This window comes from Vigna radiata, chromosome 9, assembly GCF_000741045.1.
Source record: "Vigna radiata var. radiata cultivar VC1973A chromosome 9, Vradiata_ver6, whole genome shotgun sequence".
NCBI lineage: Eukaryota > Viridiplantae > Streptophyta > Magnoliopsida > Fabales > Fabaceae > Vigna > Vigna radiata.
The window spans coordinates 671685-691068 of record NC_028359.1 but is presented as its reverse complement, the minus strand read 5'-3'; the positions used below and the strand labels follow the sequence as shown (position 1 = coordinate 691068).

At 32.3% G+C, this 19384-nt stretch overlaps 3 protein-coding genes across 8 annotated transcripts; 2 read left to right on the top strand and 1 right to left on the bottom strand.

Moving 5' to 3' along the window:
• Positions 1-5959: 5959 nt before the first annotated feature.
• Positions 5960-9754, top strand: LOC106774266 (acyl-protein thioesterase 1 homolog 1). Its single transcript, XM_014661201.2, has 10 exons — positions 5960-6122; positions 6349-6412; positions 6678-6792; positions 7433-7469; positions 7596-7665; positions 7776-7880; positions 8334-8484; positions 8575-8657; positions 9164-9257; positions 9340-9754. The coding sequence occupies exons 2-10, from the start codon at positions 6382-6384 to the stop codon at positions 9422-9424; spliced, it is 771 nt and encodes a 256-aa protein (XP_014516687.1). The 5' UTR covers positions 5960-6122; positions 6349-6381; the 3' UTR covers positions 9425-9754.
• An 88-nt stretch (positions 9755-9842) lies between these two features.
• On the bottom strand, positions 9843-13538 carry LOC106774267 (monothiol glutaredoxin-S15, mitochondrial). 2 transcript variants are annotated; one of them, XM_022786332.1, is made up of 6 exons: positions 13381-13538; positions 12812-12940; positions 12617-12716; positions 11596-11662; positions 10254-10362; positions 9843-10161 (listed from the first exon to the last, which is right to left on the bottom strand). In XM_022786332.1, the coding sequence occupies exons 1-6, from the start codon at positions 13441-13443 to the stop codon at positions 10114-10116; spliced, it is 516 nt and encodes a 171-aa protein (XP_022642053.1). In that variant the 5' UTR covers positions 13444-13538; the 3' UTR covers positions 9843-10113. The 2 variants fall into 2 exon arrangements, with proteins under 2 accessions (XP_022642053.1, XP_014516688.1); XM_014661202.2 differs by having other exon boundaries at positions 10254-10332.
• A 72-nt stretch (positions 13539-13610) lies between these two features.
• On the top strand, positions 13611-19360 carry LOC106773558 (WD repeat-containing protein 43). 5 transcript variants are annotated; one of them, XM_014660249.2, is made up of 13 exons: positions 13611-13676; positions 14100-14258; positions 14626-14730; positions 14831-14940; positions 16003-16157; positions 16249-16337; positions 16422-16953; positions 17175-17255; positions 17653-17894; positions 18001-18083; positions 18467-18578; positions 18878-18952; positions 19036-19360. In XM_014660249.2, the coding sequence occupies exons 2-13, from the start codon at positions 14166-14168 to the stop codon at positions 19207-19209; spliced, it is 1851 nt and encodes a 616-aa protein (XP_014515735.1). In that variant the 5' UTR covers positions 13611-13676; positions 14100-14165; the 3' UTR covers positions 19210-19360. The 5 variants fall into 5 exon arrangements, with proteins under 5 accessions (XP_014515735.1, XP_014515736.1, XP_014515738.1 ...); XM_014660250.2 differs by having other exon boundaries at positions 13614-13728; positions 16422-16947; XM_014660252.2 differs by having other exon boundaries at positions 13614-13728.
• Positions 19361-19384: the final 24 nt, after the last annotated feature.

The following is a 19384-nucleotide window of genomic DNA, read 5'->3' as shown; positions in this document are numbered from 1 at the left end:
CTCACATAGAATACATTATATTGAATTTATTATATAACAAAATTAAATATTATATAAATAAAAAGACTAGGGAATTTAATGTTTTGAAGTATTAAATTAAAAGTGGTGTTAAATTTTTTTATACTAATATAATGATATAAGTTGAACTTACAAAGAATAATTAAGAACTTAAAGTTAAACTTTTCTAATAGATAAAATTCTTTTTTTTAGAAAATTAAATAAAAAGTAGAATAGATTCTATTATCGTGTATAAAAATATTTGTTTTCATATTCAAGCATTCTCCTATCTCTTCTCCAAAAAATTAAAATATTAAATAATATTTTTTATATTGAAACTTGAAAGTGACCTTGGTTACCAGAAAAAACAAAATATTATTATCGTTGGCAACGACTTTTTCTTTCTTTTTTGTTACAAATCAACATTGTATATATACAAGAGGCACTTCAAAATTTTTCACACGTAACTAAATTATAAATTAACCATCAAGTTGATATTAATACAATAGTATGAGAAAAAAAAATTGATAACTAAAGAGAGTTAATATATTATTTATGTTTTTTATAGTAAGAAGAAGGTATTTTTGGTTAAATATATTTTAATCCCTTAACTTTAAATAAAAATTGGAATTAGTCTATTTTTAAAGATCAATGTAATCTTTATCTTTAGAATTACATTAATTTATTTTTTAATCAAATTTTATTAAATTTATTTAATATTTCAAATACATATCTCAATTAATATTTAAAAAGAAATGTTTTAAACAACTCAAACAATATTATAAAATATGTTAAAACGTAAAATAAAAATAATAAAATTTAATTAAAAAAATTAAATCCATTCAGTTTTTTAAGTTAGACAATTAAATTGAACCGAAAATTTTAAAGATAAACTATTTTTAATTTTTACTAAAATTAAGAAATAAAAAACATATTTAATTTTTTTATAATATTAAATTCATAAAAATATAGTTAATATATAGATAGAAGTTACATTAAAAAAATAATTAATTGTGCAATTTGATACTCTTACGAGTGAGTGACAAAACATGCACATATACAAATCTGTGTCACATCAAATAACCCAACCTAACTCCCCTAAATATTTATAAATAAGTAGCTTCTCACCATGCTTTTAACTTTATATAGTGGGGCATATACTATACTATTATATATATATATATATATATATGTTACCTTTAATATTTGAGGTTACTTCTAATGATACCACATTAACAATTAAGACAATAATATTTAAGGTTTTTTATTATAAAGATATGATAAAGAATTTTTAGTTTTGTTTTATTTGTTTCAAATATGATGATAATAGAAAAGAAAAGATAAGAAATCTAAGAGCTTATAAATAAATAATTTATATAAATAAGGTAAGAGCTAATAGCCGTAATTTGTTAAATTAAACAGATATTAATTATCATAAAATCGATAAATATTTCACATTGCTAACATACTTTAAATAAAGAGACAGAAAAATTAGCTTGTTATAAGAGTAATTTGCTAAAAACTATCACATAGAATAAGAATTGACACCCATGTCAAATTTCATAAATGTCGTCTTTAATATTTTTTTATAGGGGTAAGCTTAATTAGTTTTTAATAAATTAAAATAATGATCATTTGTTTATGAATTTAGAAACTTTAACAAATAATTATTTATTATGTTATATAACATAGAAATGAACATTTAGATCCCATAAAAATACGTTATTATTTTTTTTTCTGAATATCACACTGTTTAATAATTAAACTAAAGTAATATTAAAGGTATTAAATGTAAAGTTCAACACGTAATGTCAATATATTCTATAATAAACAGTGAAGAATAAAATAGAAAAGCATATGATATTTATAACACTCAAGGTGACTTTTATAAGTAATACTTTATTTATTGGATTTAATTTTTTTTTATCGTCATAAGATTACTAAGTTATTTGATTTTTTTTTTTTTTAAATTTATATATTTTAAGATTGACCATTAATAATAATACCCAATGATCCACATTTAATATCACACCAAAAAACAAAAAATAAACACAAAATGCTGATTAAATAAAAATATATTTTTTAAAATATTTTCAAAGTAATTATTTATATGTGATCATAAGAACATTCGTTCCTTTTACCTATACATTTCAAAATTATAATTTGTGGGTTTTAAGCTTATTAATCATATATCCTCTAATTTTTCACACAAACTATTATGATTTTAAGAATTTACAATATGAATTATTATATTACATTTAGTACAACAAAAGTTAGAAGAAGAATATATATTATTTTATCCTGTTAAGTGACGATTAATTATTTTTTATCCAAAATAAAAAATTAATATATGTCTAGTCACTTTTTAAACTAATAAAATTAATTTTATCTTAAAAAAAAATCTCATGTCAACTTTATTTCCCTTGTAAAGATTCATAAGTTGTATCGTAAAATTTACTTAATACAGAATGCGCATCAACGCTGCCACATCAATTGATTCGATAGTTGAAAATTCGCACAGAAAATGAAGATAAGAAAGTCTCAATTAGTTGACATGACAGCAAAAGCACACCACTACTCTCTTTTCTGCAATTCTTTTATCTGCATTTTTTATTCACTGACATGGCTTCCTTCAAAATTACTACTATTAATCATGCATAATTACGTCCAGAATTTTCTGGGTGTAAACATTTTATTGATATCTCATGAGACTAAATTATAATATATAAGTGAGGTGCAAATTTCATCTTATAAGTCGGTTTTGTGGGATTGAATTAGAGTTTAAATTCACTTTCTGATATAGTATCAAAGCTATGGTTAAACCCTATCCTATCGAGTTCTAAGTGGACATTTCTGTTTCTATTTCATCCGTTGTCAGGCTGCTATTGGACCACCCGATTTTTACTATTACGCACGATATATCTATACCTCGGCGTGAAATGAGTGTGTTGGAAGTCTCACATCGACTAAAAATAAAACCAAATTATAACATATAAGTGAGGTGCAAATCTCACCTTACAAACCGGTTTTGTGGGGTTGAGTTAGACTCTAAACCCTCTTTCTAATAGTTATATTTCACTCTATGATTGTACGGTCAGTTATGAATCGAGTGGTCAACAAGTAGTTTCAATTTCATATGAAATGGTAAGTGAATCGATTGTCTTAAGTGAAATTATTACTATTTGAATCATAATTAGGTCACTATTAGTCAGTAATTCATCCCAAAATCTATAACTATAAGTTTCATATCTAGAAAGTTATATATATATATATATATATATATATATATATATTTATTTATTTATTACTAGAATATTCAGATAAACAATAACTTTAACATCACGATAAAAAGAAGATTAAAGACATAATCTTTGCATAAGAAAATTTAACCTCGACTCCATTAACTAGACACTAACAAAATAAAGTGCTGAAAACAAGGAATTATGAGAAAAGATAGGTATGAGTGAATCTGAGTAGAATCATTTTTCTGAGGGTGGCTTTCTCATTGAAGTATATAAAGTTCGTTTTGTCCTAACAAAGATTGAGTAATTTATTTTATCCTGATCTGATAATTAATCTATAGTTGTGAGTGACAGAAAGTGAAGCTAGTAGCTACAAAAACACTTATTATGGTTCACAAATGTCTACTCAATAGATTAGCACCAGCTTCTTAGCCTAAATCATAATATATGAACATATATTATATGCCACAGGCGTAATCTGCAAGATTAAAAGATTAAACAATTCATTGAATTTGTTAATAGCTGTTTGTTAGTTCCCAAGGAGAGGGAAGTTTTTAATTTGTGCTGCTATAGTTTTCTTCCTTCATTGGTATGACAGAATATTTTTTCTTCTGTGGATTCCAGCTTATTGCAAACCAGTTGCACTACTTTTGGAATTTCCTCATTTACTCTGCTTTTTAATTTGCTGCTCAATATTATGTTCCCCTGCTATGAAGATTTGCCTATTTAAGCTACTAATTACTGTTCAAGATTACTGTTTTCTTTGCTTTGGGAAAGAAAAGGAGCAGAAAAAAAATGGGATAATTTATAGGTTTTTTGATGACAGAAAAAAAAAGTAACAGAATATTATTAATTCTTTTATAAATTGAAAACTCAACTACATAAAATTGATTGAGATAAGAAACATATAATGGTTAAATTCTGTTTAACAATAATTCAGTTCCTAAGACAGTCTTGTCAGTAGAAAACATGCAAGTACTGATTTTTAACATAACATCATTCATCATGGTATCCACCCTCTTTAATCAACTGTGGTTGTTTCTTTAGCCAAATCATGGTGCCACACAAAGAGACAAAAATAGTGTCAATAGAACTTTTTCCTAAACAGACACTTATGCTTCAACTAATGCAATTATTAATTGTCATTATTTCTACTTGAAGGTATTCTTTTACTGTATTGTGAGGCTAGGGAGGAGTTTGAGGAAAAAGGTGTTCTAAGTTGTTATATCAGGAAAACACTTAGTTTTTTGAGCTAGGAAGACATTAAGTGCTGAACCATTCATTGGCCATTCAAGTAGAATCTGCCATGTAAGTAGAATCACATTTAGCTTTTTCCAAGGATGACTTGAGGAAAACACATATATTAACCTTTTTCTAACCATTTATTGGCCATCCAAGTAGAATCTGCCATGTAAGAGGGACATAATTAAAGTAATTTGAGGTATAAGTCAATGATGATCAGTTTAATGTTAATCTTGCTGTTAGTGTGCTAGCTAGCACTGTCTTATTATACATATTAATATTTATCATCCTCATGTATGCATGTTATCAAAGTTAAGTTCATAAGGGAAGAGAGAAAAAAAAATGTTGGTGGTGGTTCTTTTTCCTGAGAGTGATTAAATTAATGCATAGATTGAGAATATCAACTAGAATTGTTGATTCACAGGTTAAGACAAACGGCACCAAACAAGTAACCAGTTAGGTGAAAGAAGAAGCACATATTGCAATTGAAGATTTCCATGAAAACTGCATTTTATAGGTGAACAGACATAGTGGTGTGCAATGAATGTAGTCATTGACTTATGCATAGTGTGCACATCAAATTTAACTTGCTGAGGATGGCATGGATATATGCCAGCTCCACTTTTTGTAATAAATTACATATTTGCTATTACTGTGAGAATCAAAGCTGCAAATATCTGCACCACTTGAGGACATGAAAAGAAAACAGGAAAGCAATATATATATAAACCAAATAAAAAGAGCTGGCCAGTGGAATTTATGATGTATGTATCAAGTTAGAGTCAACTAAAGCCTTTTTCTATGAAACCATAGAAAAGATAAACCGCAATCTGCAAGTAATAAATTAAAAATGAGATTTTGTAAATAATGGCCTTGTTTTATTCCATTGTTCTTCTTGTTTCTTAATGTTCCTTCTTTTGGCTTAATGTTTAATGCGTATGCATAAACAAAAAAGAGGTGAAGATTCTAGGATGTGTATTTTTATTTGATCTAACGTGTTTAGTGTGTTGGGGAGCTTATCTATTTGTTTTTGTTTTGGCACTACTGAAGAGAAGCTATAGGCTTTGGACTTATGCAGTTGGTCATGAGTATAAACAAACAAAAGTTTTCTTCAAGTGGGGTTTGAGCAACTAGGAGTAGTGGGAAGCAAGAAAGTAAGAGAGAGGCAAATGTAGTAAAAGGGTTACATGCTTTTTCTTGTCACTTCTAATTTGAGATCAAGGTTGTTACTGAGCTTAAATGTTATGAGTCTTAAGCTAGAAAGTAGAGGAAAATACCTAGAAGCTGTGGTTCCCTTTCCAATAGCATTTCTCAGTCATTTTTATTTCTGGAATTTCTTTTAGTCTTTGATAATTTGAGGACACAAAAAGTGAAGGAAAAGAAAAAGACTTTAGTTTGAGGTTAATGGGTACCCATCAATCAATCAAGCAGGAATTGATAAACAAATATGATCTTTACAAGCACGGTTATTCTTTCTTGTTTTCAGTAATATTCTTCAGCTGCTGTTGCTGTTATCTTTATTTTCTGGCCACAGCCCACAAGCATAGATTCTCTCTATGTGCGAGTCCTCTGTCCTTGCTGTGTGCCTTAGAAATGGATGAATGTGCTTTACACTGCTTGGATTCTCTTTGCCCATAAAAGGTTTTCTGCTTTTGTCTGTCTATGCCTCTCCTTTTCATTGATGCTTTCTTAGGCGGTTCTACGCACACTCTATTGCTGGTGTGGTGTGAACACTACACGTACACAAGGAGGCACACATACACATTTTATTCCAACTCCACCTCACCCTTCTGGGTATAAAGAGGCATCACCATTCTGCATTCTTCATTGCATAACCTCTTCATACTCCCTTCACACACTTCAACAGGTGGGAGTGCTGAGAACAGTTTGTCACAGCAAGATGAGCTATGGACATTATCATATGGGCTCTGGTTAGTTCTTTTGCTCCTCTTGATTTTCCTTATCCTTCCTCACACCTTGCATTTTGCTCCCTTAGCTCTTTCTTTCTAAAAATGCTTGTATTTTGGAAGTCTTTTTTATTAGTCATGCATCTGTTTTTGTTTTTGTTCTTGCTTCTTGTATTGTTTGACTGTAATCAATGATAGTTTACTTGATCCCATTTGAAGATCATCGTTACTTTTGTGCCGTATTTTGAAATCTATCAACAATCTTCAAAACTTTATATGCCATTTGCAGGTAGTAGAACTGGTCGGAGAAGTTTGGAGTTTGGGAAGACACATGTGGTGAGGCCAAAAGGAAAACACCAAGCCACTATAGTTTGGCTGCATGGTCTTGGTGACAATGGTTTAAGGTATGGATGTCATATCTTTAACTTCTGTTATTGTTATATGGCTCATTCACCTAAACGGCATGTTGTGTACTTTTTCTAGTGTGGATCCTTCCAAAGCTTGTCATATTATCTCTTCATTGTTATTTTTTCTTCACCCAAACCTACTTTCTGTTTTACCATTATGATATGCTCCTTCAGAGTTCTGAGCTAAGCGTGGACAGTACTTTTGACAACACTCTTCATATATAACTAAGGGATCCAAACTTGTGTTTTTAGGTGTTGTATGCTTTCAGTGTTGTGTTTCTTTCGGTTGAGATTCTAAATAGAATAAATTCTGTTGGAAAAAGTTATATTTAAAGTTTGATTTGGAAGAGTATATACTAGATTCTCAATTAGGGGACCACAAGATCATTTGCTTTCTCTACTGATATGAGTAACTTGACAAGACTTTATTTAGACATAAGAATATTTATATTGTAGAAAAACTAACATATTACAGAATTTTTCTTTCAACTGTATTTATTGTGTTGTGACTGAAAATACCATTCAGATTTTTATCTTATCTTACAAATCTGTGTATTCCTAATTGACGTTTGCATTCTTCTCTGATTCTATTCAATGAGACAAGCATAATAAAATCTTGAGCTTGGATTTTTTGCAGCTCATATCAGTTGCTGGAATCTCTTCCACTTCCAAATGTAAGAAATGAACTTTCCTAGTTTGCTTTTGTACGCACGTATTCTCACTTTATCTCTATAATATTCTGATGAATCTACTCTCTTGTACAAAATATATGATGTTGGTTATGATCTGATATGTTGCAGATAAAATGGATTTGCCCAACTGCTCCTACTCGCCCTGTAACAATACTTGGTGGATTTTCCTGCACTGCATGTACTATTAAATAAACCCCTCTTGTGCTTTTATTCATTCTGATTTAATCAGCACCATGTTACAGTAAGATAACTCCTGTGGTTAAACATTACTTATCTAACATTGATCAGGGTTTGACATGGGAGAACTTTCAGAAGACGGTCCAGATGATTGGGAGAGTTTAGATGCCTCAGCAGCACACATTGCCAACTTGTTATTAACAGAGCCAGCTGATGGTAATTTATATAAGCTGAATAATAATTAGTCTCTGTTTGAATAAATTTTTGTCGTGAAATAAAAAAGGAAAATGAATTGAATTTCTCCTATAAATTATATCAGTTTATAACCTCTCCAAACACTGAGATGTGCAGCTTAATTTTAACTTAAAAGCAGACACTAAAGTCTTTTGGGCCTTTCTATTTTCTTTTTCTTTAAGATGCTAACTAAGAAGTTTATGCAAACAGATTAATCATTTCCCAAGCATTTTTCAATATATGAGAATAGATTCTTCTTCATCTATAACATCATTCAAGTGAAAGGAAAAATAAAGAAAGAAAATTATCAATCTCTAATTCGTAATCTGTTTGTTACTTTTGCTCCTATAAGCATATGCAATTTGGGACTTGTAATTGATATTTGGTAGATTCATTCATTCTAACAAGAAATGGATTTTATTTTTTTTGTCACAGTGAAAGTTGGAATTGGAGGCTTCAGTATGGGTGCTGCAGTAGCTCAATACTCTGCAACTTGTTTTGCCATGGGAAGGTATGGAAATGGCATCCCGTATCCAGTGAACTTAAGAGCAGTTGTTGGACTAAGTGGCTGGCTTCCAGGATCAATGTATGATTTCACTGACATTAAATCATGCGTGTATATATATGTTGGTCAATGTAGCCACACGCTAAAGGTTGGAAACTTCTGTTTATGTAGGAGCTTAAGGAACAAAATCGAAGTGTCACATGAAGCTAGAAGGAGAGCTGCTTCATTACCTCTTTTGCTGGGCCATGGAATCTGTACGTATTCATACAACTCAGCATGTGCTTATGTGAAAGTTTGCAGCACTGAATTTGATTTTGCAGAACTGATTTTGAAGTGAAGTGACTTATGTTTGGTTATTGCTATTATTCAGAAAACTATGAATAGTAAATTTTAGCACAGAAAATTTGATCCAACGCAATAACTACTTGAAGTTATTGCCCCTCAATCAATTTTAGATTCATAATAATTTAACAATGTGAAATTAAACATGTCAATATTTAACTAAAATCAAGCTAATTGATAACCTGCACTTCAATGTTGAAACCATATTTCTTTGTCATCTGTAAGGTAGCTTATAAACTTACCACTATCTTGTTTCATTGGACTAAAAGCTTGTATTGATGAATAGTTGCTGTGAAATTTTTTTCCTGATGCACGCAAAATTGTTTTGTAATCTATGCCAAGTAGAGCTTGTGCATGATTAACTATTCAAATGATGACCTCTTTAGCACGTGTAAAGCACAGTTATTTACTGATGTAGGTGATGATGTAGTCCTCTACAAATACGGAGAGAAATCAGCTCAATCCTTAAGTTCAGCAGGCTTCCGATACATTACATTCAAATCCTATGATGGGTAAGAACTCTTGAGCAGAAATAACTCAATTTCGAATGAATCACACTTCAATTAAACAAATCATTAAACTTTTTGGGTGCAGGCTTGGTCACTATACTGTTCCAAGGGAGATGGATGAAGTCTCCAATTGGCTTAACTCAAGGCTGGGGCTTGGGGGATCATCATGAACAACATAACATGGTTTTCCAGTATATATAATATGGTATTGGTATAGGAGGAATAGTCTTCTGCGTTCCTTTAGTTATGTTGCTGAGAAATAAAGATCTGAATGTGTTTACCAAGCAGTAATCTCCCTTTCACATTATCATAGTACCTAGAGAAAGGGTCAGTTGTACTGTTGGAAAGATTTTGTTTCAATTATTGTAATATAGGGTACTTAGTTGTGTTATTTATATATTTCAGAGTGTTTTTTTGTTCCTTTTGGTGGGGTGAGGGTTAGTGTAAAATGCTTGCATGGACTTTTGGAGCTATAAAATCCTGTAAACTACTTAGTATGAGTTTGTTTTCAAGTAACCAACATCTTTCAAATCACGTTGAGATCAATTCACAAGTCACGTATCAATAGGTGTTTGAGAATGGCGAAAGTTAAAGCAAACACTTAATTTTTATTTTGTAGCAGCCTCCAAATCCAGACTCATAGAACAGATTCAATCCTGACTCGTATTAACTTCATATGATCTTAAATTAAAGCAAGAAACAAAGGGGAAAAAGAAAAAAAAAACAAACTTACAAACAGCAATGTTGAAACTTCTTATTTGAATATAATCGAGAAAAAAGAAGTTCAAAAAGTCCATATCATGAAGACGTTCTAGTAAACTACTACATCTCTTAAAACTTCACTACCTTAGGCGTGTCTTTACTTCTTGGAAGTAATATCTTTAAGCTTTTCCTTCAATTCACCAGTCTACAGAGGAAAGAAAATATTATTGAACAGTCCGTTACAAAATAATACTGGCCACAAGTAGAAAAAAGAAAAGCATTTAAAAGGGAACAAACCTGGTGCATGTTGAGAATAATATCTGATCCACCAATAAACTCTCCCTTGATGAAAATTTGAGGAAATGTCGGCCAGTTACTGCACGGAAAGAACAAGGAGAAGACAAGGCTGTAATACAATTATTTATTTATTTATTAATTATTAAACTTTAAAAGGAAACTGGTTATTAGATTGGAACCACCTTACATATGGTGGTACCATGCTCAAGGAACAATCAAATGTTAGCTCGCAATTATCACACTAAATGCAAACCCAAAAATTAAATAAATATACAAATACATTTCTATGATTATATCACACTAAATGCAGACATTTGCAGGCTGACTGATATCCAGAGATTCAACATGACCTGTTGTTTAGAGGGTCAGAGACTAGAGGATTCAAGGGAAGTAAATACAAATGACAACAGGTAAAACTCACAAGGTAAATACTATTAAATTGCTCCAGATTTACAAAGAAAAGGAGACCAAATTTTGATTCTCAAACTCACCTTGATTTATTTCATTGGCAAGGAACTCATACATTAAATTTCATAGGCAATAAAGGGTTTTGTGTTGTTATTCATTCTACTGAAAACTTTATATTTATCATAAACAGTAATTGTAAAATCCTTCACTCACCTTCATACTCAGAAGGTCTGTTACTAGTTACAATGATACATTATTCTTTGGTTTCCTAAGGGGAATAATATCACCCTTTATATTATTGAGTGAAGCTGTCCTTGAAGAAATGTTTGGCTGAGAAGGAGTCCAAAGTCAGAGCTGTGTAAACCCTTGCAGTTTGTTGCACTGCACTTGGAAGCCTAGTGCTGTTAAAATCAGTCTTGTAATGTTGAAGTTGGGCCTAGACAGTTTTGGGCTAGTCAATAATAAGCTGACACAACCTTGTATTTTCTTTGGTTTTTCCTTAGATTTAGCATAAATAGGGCACATCAGAAAAGAGAAAGGGGAGAACAGGAGAGTAATAGGCAAATACGTGAGATACACTTAGAGAGTAGTTTTTCAGACTTGAGTTACACATTCATCTTTTCTCTGCAAAATCAGATTTTGGTTGAGTTCTTGGCATGCAAAGTAATGGCAAGAGCTTAGTTCTAGGTTTCTTGGCATGCAATGTAATGACAGTTCATCAGGTAAGTCCTAGCCCACTGGAGATATTGGAAACTGAAATTCAATTGCCAAGGCCCATGAAGACTTTTATCCCACAACAATGACAAACTATCATCAATCAAAGTTATAAGTAAACTATGTTCAAACTACAATTGAGATGATTGATGTTTTTTCCCAGTCATATATGCAATATGTTAGGAAGCAGAGATAATAAGATCAACAAGCATGAAGTTACCTAAAGGCTTTTACAGCATTTTTTAGCTCAACATCCTCCAAAATGTTTCTAGCACTTATAGGAACATCTGCAGGAGCAAAATAATGATATTAGTAATTTACAGAATGGTTATCAAGTAATGTGAATTCACGCCTAACAAACTACTTTTACACTTCACCGGGGAGAAAGAAAAGGACAAAAGTATCAGCAAGCATATAGATCATTTTAATTAAATTCCAGAGAAGCAGATATCCAGATAGAGCCCAAATATGATCTTATGGGTTAGCTCCTCATTTAATAAAGGTGGCCTTGAAGAGTTTAACAGGAAGAAGACAGGAACGCGAGAAGCATCCAGCCAAGGTGTTCATGTGAGATGGATCCGAACTCAATAATGAATTCCTTATTAAGGTGGTACAAGTAATGAATGAAGTGGGGAGGAAACTGGGATTTCATCAGCCTTGGGCTTGGGTGGAACCTAGCTTTGGGCTACATTGTTTGTCACTGTTTTCTCTCATATGTATTTCGTTTTATAGATGTGAAATGTGTTTGGGTGAGTTGTTTGCACTGTAAATTGCTTATAACTCTTGTTTCCTACAGTGTATAAAAGAGTTGGCATCTGATAGCATTAAACTAAATTAGAGAGTAAACTATGGAGCACAGGAATATAGCAACAGAATGACCCCAGTAAAGTCATCTGCCATCTCGCTTTATTAGAAACGTAACTTTCATCCAATTTGAGAATAGACTTCGTTTATAGGTCGAATTTCTTGAGGCTAAAGTTGCATATTTTCAAGGCTTTTCAAATATTAACATAGAGATTGCCAATCCACACTAAGAACCAGCTCTTGTCTGTACTGTACCATGCTTCTTTTTCATATATAACGTTTTGTATTTCCAGTGTCATATAATACAACTAAACATTAAAAAACTGGTTATCATACTGAAAGACACTATTTTTTAACATGGGGAAATACTTCCTCCATAAAGAGATAACTACAGAACATACAACTTCGTGTGCAGAACATATAGTTTCAGTACTTACCATAATGTTTCAAAACTCTAACAGCAAGTGAGCTAAAACCACACTGTGGCAAATCAGGCACACCTTTCATGTAAACCATAACAGGGTTATCCTTGACATCCTGCACATATTAATCGGTGAACAAAATTTTAAGCTACATATTACTCAACATCGTTAAAAAAAAATTGGGCAAAAGATTGATTGATATACCATTACCTGCTCAATAACATTTGCCAAAGAAATGCCAGAACCCTCAAGCTTATTAGCTGGCTTGAAGTCATCATGCGTCTCAGAATCATTTGATACAGTAGTTGAGTATCTTGTGCAATAAAATAACCCATTTAACTGTCACCATGTTAAAGGAGGCAAGTTACAGAAAGAAAATTACAAAATGGAGTTTGACAATTTCAGTAACTAACCAACAATTGTTGGCATTGATTAGAAGCGTAACGCGATGCTATATATTTCTTTTCATACGTAATGCAATGTTATATATACAGTACCATCTCTAAAATTTTGGGTAACTCAAAAACCGAGAATGAAGCAGTCATACATAATCATAAAGGCAACCTAAGCAAGTTTATAAACCAGGTTATATAGAGAAGGAAAAAGGACTGAAATTGATTCAAAATAAACAAAATGAATAAAAAGCCAAAGATCTAGAAAACAAGCGATGCCCATTAGATAAGGCTGCGTAAAAAATACAACTTTTATATGATTCGCACAAAATAGATGCGAAAAATAACGATTAATCACGCATAAGAGGTAAGGGCTGAAGATCTTACGGGCCTGCCGAAAGAACGATTAGCGAGCCCCTTGAAGAACATGTTTGACAAGGATGTCGCCATTCGAATAAACCCACGAACAAAAACCTGAATGCTCCCGAACACTGCACTTGTCTTTTGAATGCCGTGTAGTTTAAAATTTTAAAAATTAAAAATTAAAAATATATAAAGCAGTGCTCTGAAAGGTCAAAAATGCCCCTGCATATATTACTTATTCCAAAACCCAGAACCCAAAACCCTTTTTTTTCCTCAGGAATTCATTCCGCAGCCTCTTCTGAAGACGCCCCATATCAGAAGTATTCACCTTTGATCGATTTCCCCTTACGTATTTTCGTTCATTTTGCTTAGGTTAGGTTTTATGTTTCATCCTTATCCTTCACTTTTCTCTTTTTTTTTTTTTGTAATTATTAATTTTCCGTTAAATTTTTCTGCCTCATCTTCGTTCTGTTCTCCTCAGAGTTAAACCCCGTTGATTACTAATATGTGGTGTGCAAAAATTAGTTTTTTTCTTTTTCTTTTCAAAATGCTGCTTCGAAATGTGGAACTTGTGAAGTTTTGTGATTTATGGGATTAGCTTCACCACTTTGCTCTGTTGTTGGAATTTCAGTTATTTGTGTTTGTTATGCAACGATTGAGCGGCCCAGTTTGTCTAATGATTTTTTTATGACTGCAAAGTTGTTATCTTTACGTAGTGCTGACTGGCTTTATGTCTGATTTAGGTGCTGTTGTTCATTCACTGTTTGCGTGCCTCTACATAGTTGTCCTCTTGTAAGAAGCTCAGAGAAATGGTGAAGGGCGAATCAAAGAAACATGTTCTCACTGCTTTCACTCCTAATGGGGACTATGCTGCTATTATGTCTGCCAATGGGACGGCCAAAGTAAATTCATCTTTTTTCCCCTTTCTTTAAATATGATAGTTGTTAGTAATTTTGATAAACTATTCCCAGATAAATTCCTAAGGTTCCCTCTTGGACATTAACTGTGGATGGTTTTGGATTGTAATTTGTGTTACCATATCAGATAGCCCTTACTTTGAACTTTTGATCCTTATATTATTAACTTACTCTGGCAATATATCTCCTACGAGTCTTTCCTTTTGCATTTCTTAAGACTGATTTTTCTAAATGGTACCCAATGATATCTGTGGATGACATTTTTCAATTGTTGGTGTGCTAGAATGATGTTAAATTGTCAACATGCACTGGATGTTATGTTTGTAACAGAAAATCATCCTATAATTTTCAGATTTGGAACACAAGCACTGGACATTTGTTAGCAGAGTGGAAGCCATCAGATGAAGATAATGATCCTCGTTATTCTTGCATTGCATCTAGTTACACAGGAAAAAAGGTAGTATGAGCTTTTGGAAGAGTGTTTTAATCACCAGTGCTTTTTTACGTTAGAATCATATTTTTTTCCCCCTGATGTGGATTGCACTCTTTTGTAATAGTTTAGAAAAGAACAGGGAACTTTCTTATTAGCTCTTGGCACAATCGATGGAAGAGTTCTTGCCATTGATGTTTCCACTGGTGACAGAAAGTTGATTACCAGCTATCCCGGGTATTACTGTCATTTCGTTTTCCTTTTTGCCATATTAATTATAAATTTTCCTCTTTCTTTTCAGTCCCCTTATGAAAATTTATTTACAAAGAATAGGGACCAAATCTAAAATGTTTAAAGAGGGATTAATTCATAAAGATGTGTTCGTTAAGCAAATAAAATGTTGATTTTTTTCGTTTAGGGGTAGGTGTGGGGACCAAATTTTTTATGTTAGTTTTTTTAATACAAAAGCTATCAATTTATCAAAGTAAAACTATCCATACTAGTCTGTCTTTTTGGATGTCTTTATACTAATGTCCATGCTTGCTATATTTTACAAAATCCATTGTTGATTGATGGTGTAAAAGTGCTGTCTGACTTTTGTGGTCTTGGACAAACTTGAGCTGCTTGCTTATTAGAGTTTTTTGGTAGACAAAACCTGTGTCACTTGTACCAATCGAGACAAAACCTGTGTCACTTGTTGTCACTTGCTTATTAGAGTTTTTTGGTAGACAAAACCTGTATATCATTGGCTTATTATTTGGTCATTCTGCTTTACGTTGATGAATGTTGGGATTTAAACAGAAGAAAGAAGTAGAAGCATAAATGAATATGTTCCCATATGGAGAAATATTGATATGACACCTATTGAAGTTATAGTAGTTTGGACATGTGCAAAGGACACTGGAGGCACTAGATCACACGGTTCTGCACCATTTGTAAAAGGGTAAAGAGACCAAAAATTACATTTAAGGAAATCATTATAGTGGATAATACCTTTGAGAATTTGGCTTTTTACCGAGTCTCATGAAGCAGCTTAACAGACCTCATCTAGTGGGATAAAACTAATATTTTTTGTTGTTCATTCGCATAAGGATAAATAAATATTTGTGTTTTTTTGTGTTGGTCTATGGTGTATAGGAATCTACATTTAATACACGGATTATGTACTTCTATCTCAAATTGAAAACTATATAATTCCTTGACATTATCATGTGGACATCCATTTATTGATTTCTATGCTTTCAAGTGAATGGTAATTTATATTTGTCTATTGTAATAATTGTTCTCATCATCGTACAGGGAGATCTGTGGACTCTCCTTTGCAAATAAAGGTCATGTTCTTCGCATTGTTGGACGTAATGGGATGGCATATGAGGTTAATACAGAAACAGGACAGCTTTTAAAGGAATTTAAAGTCTCAAAAAAGTCTATCACTTCTCTGGCTTTCTCACATGGTGAGTACTTATTCCATTTGGGGCTTGATCCATTATAATCATTTTTCTTCTTGCATGACAAATGACACTTGTAATTTTACTTATTTTCCAGATGAAAAATATTTAGCTATTGTCAGCTCTAAAATACGGGTTATTAGCTGGGAAATTGGGAAAGAGGTTCTAAAGTTCCCCAATGATTTGGTAATCTTCATTACTTAGTCTGGATATGAATATTTATCTTTACAAGTAAAAGAATTCTCATTTTTTACTTTTATTCTTCAACAGGGAAATGTACAACACATTTCTATATCCAATGATGCCAAAAGTTTAGTTACATTTGATTTTGAGGGTAAACACCTTCATGTTTGGAAATGTGATTTAAATTCAGGAAATGTGGGTAGAGGTCCTACACTTCCCCTAAGGCATCCTCCAGTAGCTTTGGATTGCCGCCGTGGTTGCAATAAAGAAGAAGATATCGTTCTTTTGGCAGTTAGTAGCAGAGGTTCTGCTTATATTTGGAATTTTAATGCTTTCTCCGAAGATCAGATGCAACCAACTAAATTAACCACCAAGACCAAAACAGTTGAAACAGACAAGGAAAATGGGGGAAGTTCAAAGAAAAGGCACACCTCAATTATTGCATCCAGATTACAACCTATAGCGGAAGACAAACAGGTTAAAGCTATTGTGACTTATGGCTCTCTGGATCATCCTCAGTTTAGCTTCGTAAATATTAGCAATTCAGGGGAGACTATAGTATTAAATGTAGAAGATGAGACCGATTCTGTTCATCAGCATGGTAGTCCTTCTGGTAAAGGTCTGACAAACCCAATATGTTTTTATCTTTTCTTATACTGTCCTTTTTGCTTCATTTTCTTTAAATTCTAGGTGATTCTAATAATTGTGTTGCTAGAATTCCAAATAGAATAAAATGTTACAACCTTTTAGTTTGGATTTTTTTTTTTTCTTTATTAGTCGTTGCCTATATATGTTCTCTTAACTTTTAATTCCTATACATGTCCCCCTAACTGGAAGCAGAAATATCAATGGAAAGCAAGAAAACTAAGAAAAGACAAGCACCATCTGATCCTGATGTTACAACTGACGTGGTGGATTTAGGTAAGAACTGTAATATTTCAAATTCTTACTCAGCATGAGTACCATGTTATTGGATCTCATTTTCTAAGCCGTGTACTCTTTGAAATTGAGAGCACATTTTTAACACGGTTGTTTTTTCCTTGAATTTTGCGAAGTACCTATTCTTTTGTTGTACTTATGATTTGCATGAAAATATTCTGAACGTATAGGCTATAGAAACCTGAACGATCCTAATATTTAAGACGATTAAATTTCTTTAAATTCGTGTTCAGGTCTAATAGTTTTACTAAACCCATTCTCTGATGGATTTATGTAAATTTACTCTTCGGCATGATGAACCATAGAACCACCAATTCTTAGAAATATGCATTCTTTATTTAAGAATTGATTGATATTTCTTGTAATACATTTAATGTAGATCAACATGAGGCTGCAGAAGGAGTTCTCCTTAATAATGATTTGGATGAGCCAACAATGGGAGAGAAACTTGCTAGTCTAAGTTTACTGGAAGAGAACAAATTCAGGAGTGACAAAGAGCAAGAAGCTGCTGTCTCAGTAAAGCCTCCAAGTGCAGACTCCGTACATGTTTTGATTAAGCAAGCATTAAACGCTGACGATCGCACCCTTTTGCTAGATTGCTTGTATACGCAAGATGAGAAGGTTATCTTTCTCTTCTATTTCTATTGGAGTTTATGTATACTTGAATGAAGTTGTCCACTTGCTCAGTTTGTTAAATGCTATGCTTGATGCAACAACTCCTTTGCAGGTTATTAGAAAGTCAATTGCTCAGTTGAACCCATCCAACGTCCTCAAACTTCTATGCTCCCTCATATCCATTATTGAATCTAGGTAAACTCAACAATAATCTAGTAAATGTATCTTTAGTACGCATGTTTCTAGGGAACATAAAAAAAATGACAGTTAAGAAAGTTAAGGATAATTAACAGCTAAGGGATCAAAATTATGGATCATTAAGAATTCTGGGATTGATAAAATTACAATTAAGCCTATTGATAAAATTGACTAAAATAAAACATATATATAAGAAAAGTTGCATTAAAATTGACACTGCATAGACACAAGCAGTATCCAATATCCATGTACAGTACTGTAACTTAAAAAGCAGCCACCAGAATCATAACATTTGATATCAGTAATATACTTTTTAGCTATCAGTTTTTGTACTGACTCCTGATTAATTCTAAATAAGTGTAACTTTCCTTTTGTTTTAGAGGTGCAATCTTGGCTTGTGCGCTTCCGTGGTTGAAGTATCTACTTCTACAGCATGCGAGCGGAATATTGTCCCAGGAATCTTCATTAAAAGCTTTGAACTCTTTGTATCAAGTGAGTTCCATGTGATGAATCCACTCAATAAGCACTTCATATCTTACTTTCTCTACCTGTGTCTTCTAAACTATCATTTACATGTAATATAATTTCTTCTTTCTATGCTTAAGATAGACATTTTGTTTTGTATTTAACTGTAAAGCAATGGATGAACTTATGTTCTTCTTCAGTACTACACTACAGAATCCCTTGAGAAGGATTGTATAAGACATGGCATGCTTGTAGAAGAACATTTAAATGTTGATCATGTTTGCAACAATGGCTCTTTGTTTATTTGATTCTTTTTGTGTGTGCAGCTGATTGAGTCTAGAGTCTCCACTTTTAAATCTGCCATCCAACTCTCAAGTTGCTTAGACATTCTTTACTCAGGGGTAAGCCTCTTTCAGCTGTTTGCAAGTAATTAGCAAAAGTTGTGATAAACCTGTGTTTATTATCAGTATCTTCTTTGGAACAGGTTATTGTTGAGGAGGACGATGAAGATGAAATAGTGCCAGTTATCTTTGAGGATAAGGATAGTAGTGAAGAAGAATCTGATGAAGAGACCATGGAAACTGGCCAAGATATCACAGATGATGAAGAAGAATCAGAACAAGAACTTGAAGGTGCAAGTGATATGATGGAAGATTGATAGTGTCTTTTTGTCTTAACATAATTGGCAATGGCCCAAGTGTTGTATGCATTTGCTTAGGCACATGCCAATACTCAGTTTTGAAATGTTCTACACAACCATAGGAATTTAACATGTTTGGTTTCGTTTATTTTGAGATTATGTTTTGGAACTTGAACATCTGTGAAAGAAACTC

Bases quoted from the DNA above. Each gene is read 5' to 3' on its own strand.
- LOC106774267 (XM_022786332.1), bottom strand. From the start codon at position 13,443: ATGGCGACATCCTTGTCAAACATGTTCTTCAAGGGGCTCGCTAATCGT. The intron at 12,941-13,380 runs GTAAGATCTTCA...ACATGGTGACAG, and splicing joins ATCGTTCTTTCGGCAGGCCC to TTAAATGGGTTATTTTATTG. The intron at 12,717-12,811 runs GTAATGGTATAT...TAATATGTGCAG, and splicing joins TGGCAAATGTTATTGAGCAG to GATGTCAAGGATAACCCTGT.
- LOC106773558 (XM_014660249.2), top strand. From the start codon at position 14,166: ATGGTGAAGGGCGAATCAAAGAAACATGTTCTCACTGCTTTCACTCCT. The intron at 14,259-14,625 runs GTAAATTCATCT...TATAATTTTCAG, and splicing joins CTGCCAATGGGACGGCCAAA to ATTTGGAACACAAGCACTGG. The intron at 18,084-18,466 runs GTAAACTCAACA...CTTTTGTTTTAG, and splicing joins ATATCCATTATTGAATCTAG to AGGTGCAATCTTGGCTTGTG.
- LOC106774266 (XM_014661201.2), top strand. From the start codon at position 6,382: ATGAGCTATGGACATTATCATATGGGCTCTG. The intron at 7,666-7,775 runs GTACTATTAAAT...AACATTGATCAG, and splicing joins TGGATTTTCCTGCACTGCAT to GGTTTGACATGGGAGAACTT. The intron at 8,658-9,163 runs GTACGTATTCAT...TTACTGATGTAG, and splicing joins TTTGCTGGGCCATGGAATCT to GTGATGATGTAGTCCTCTAC.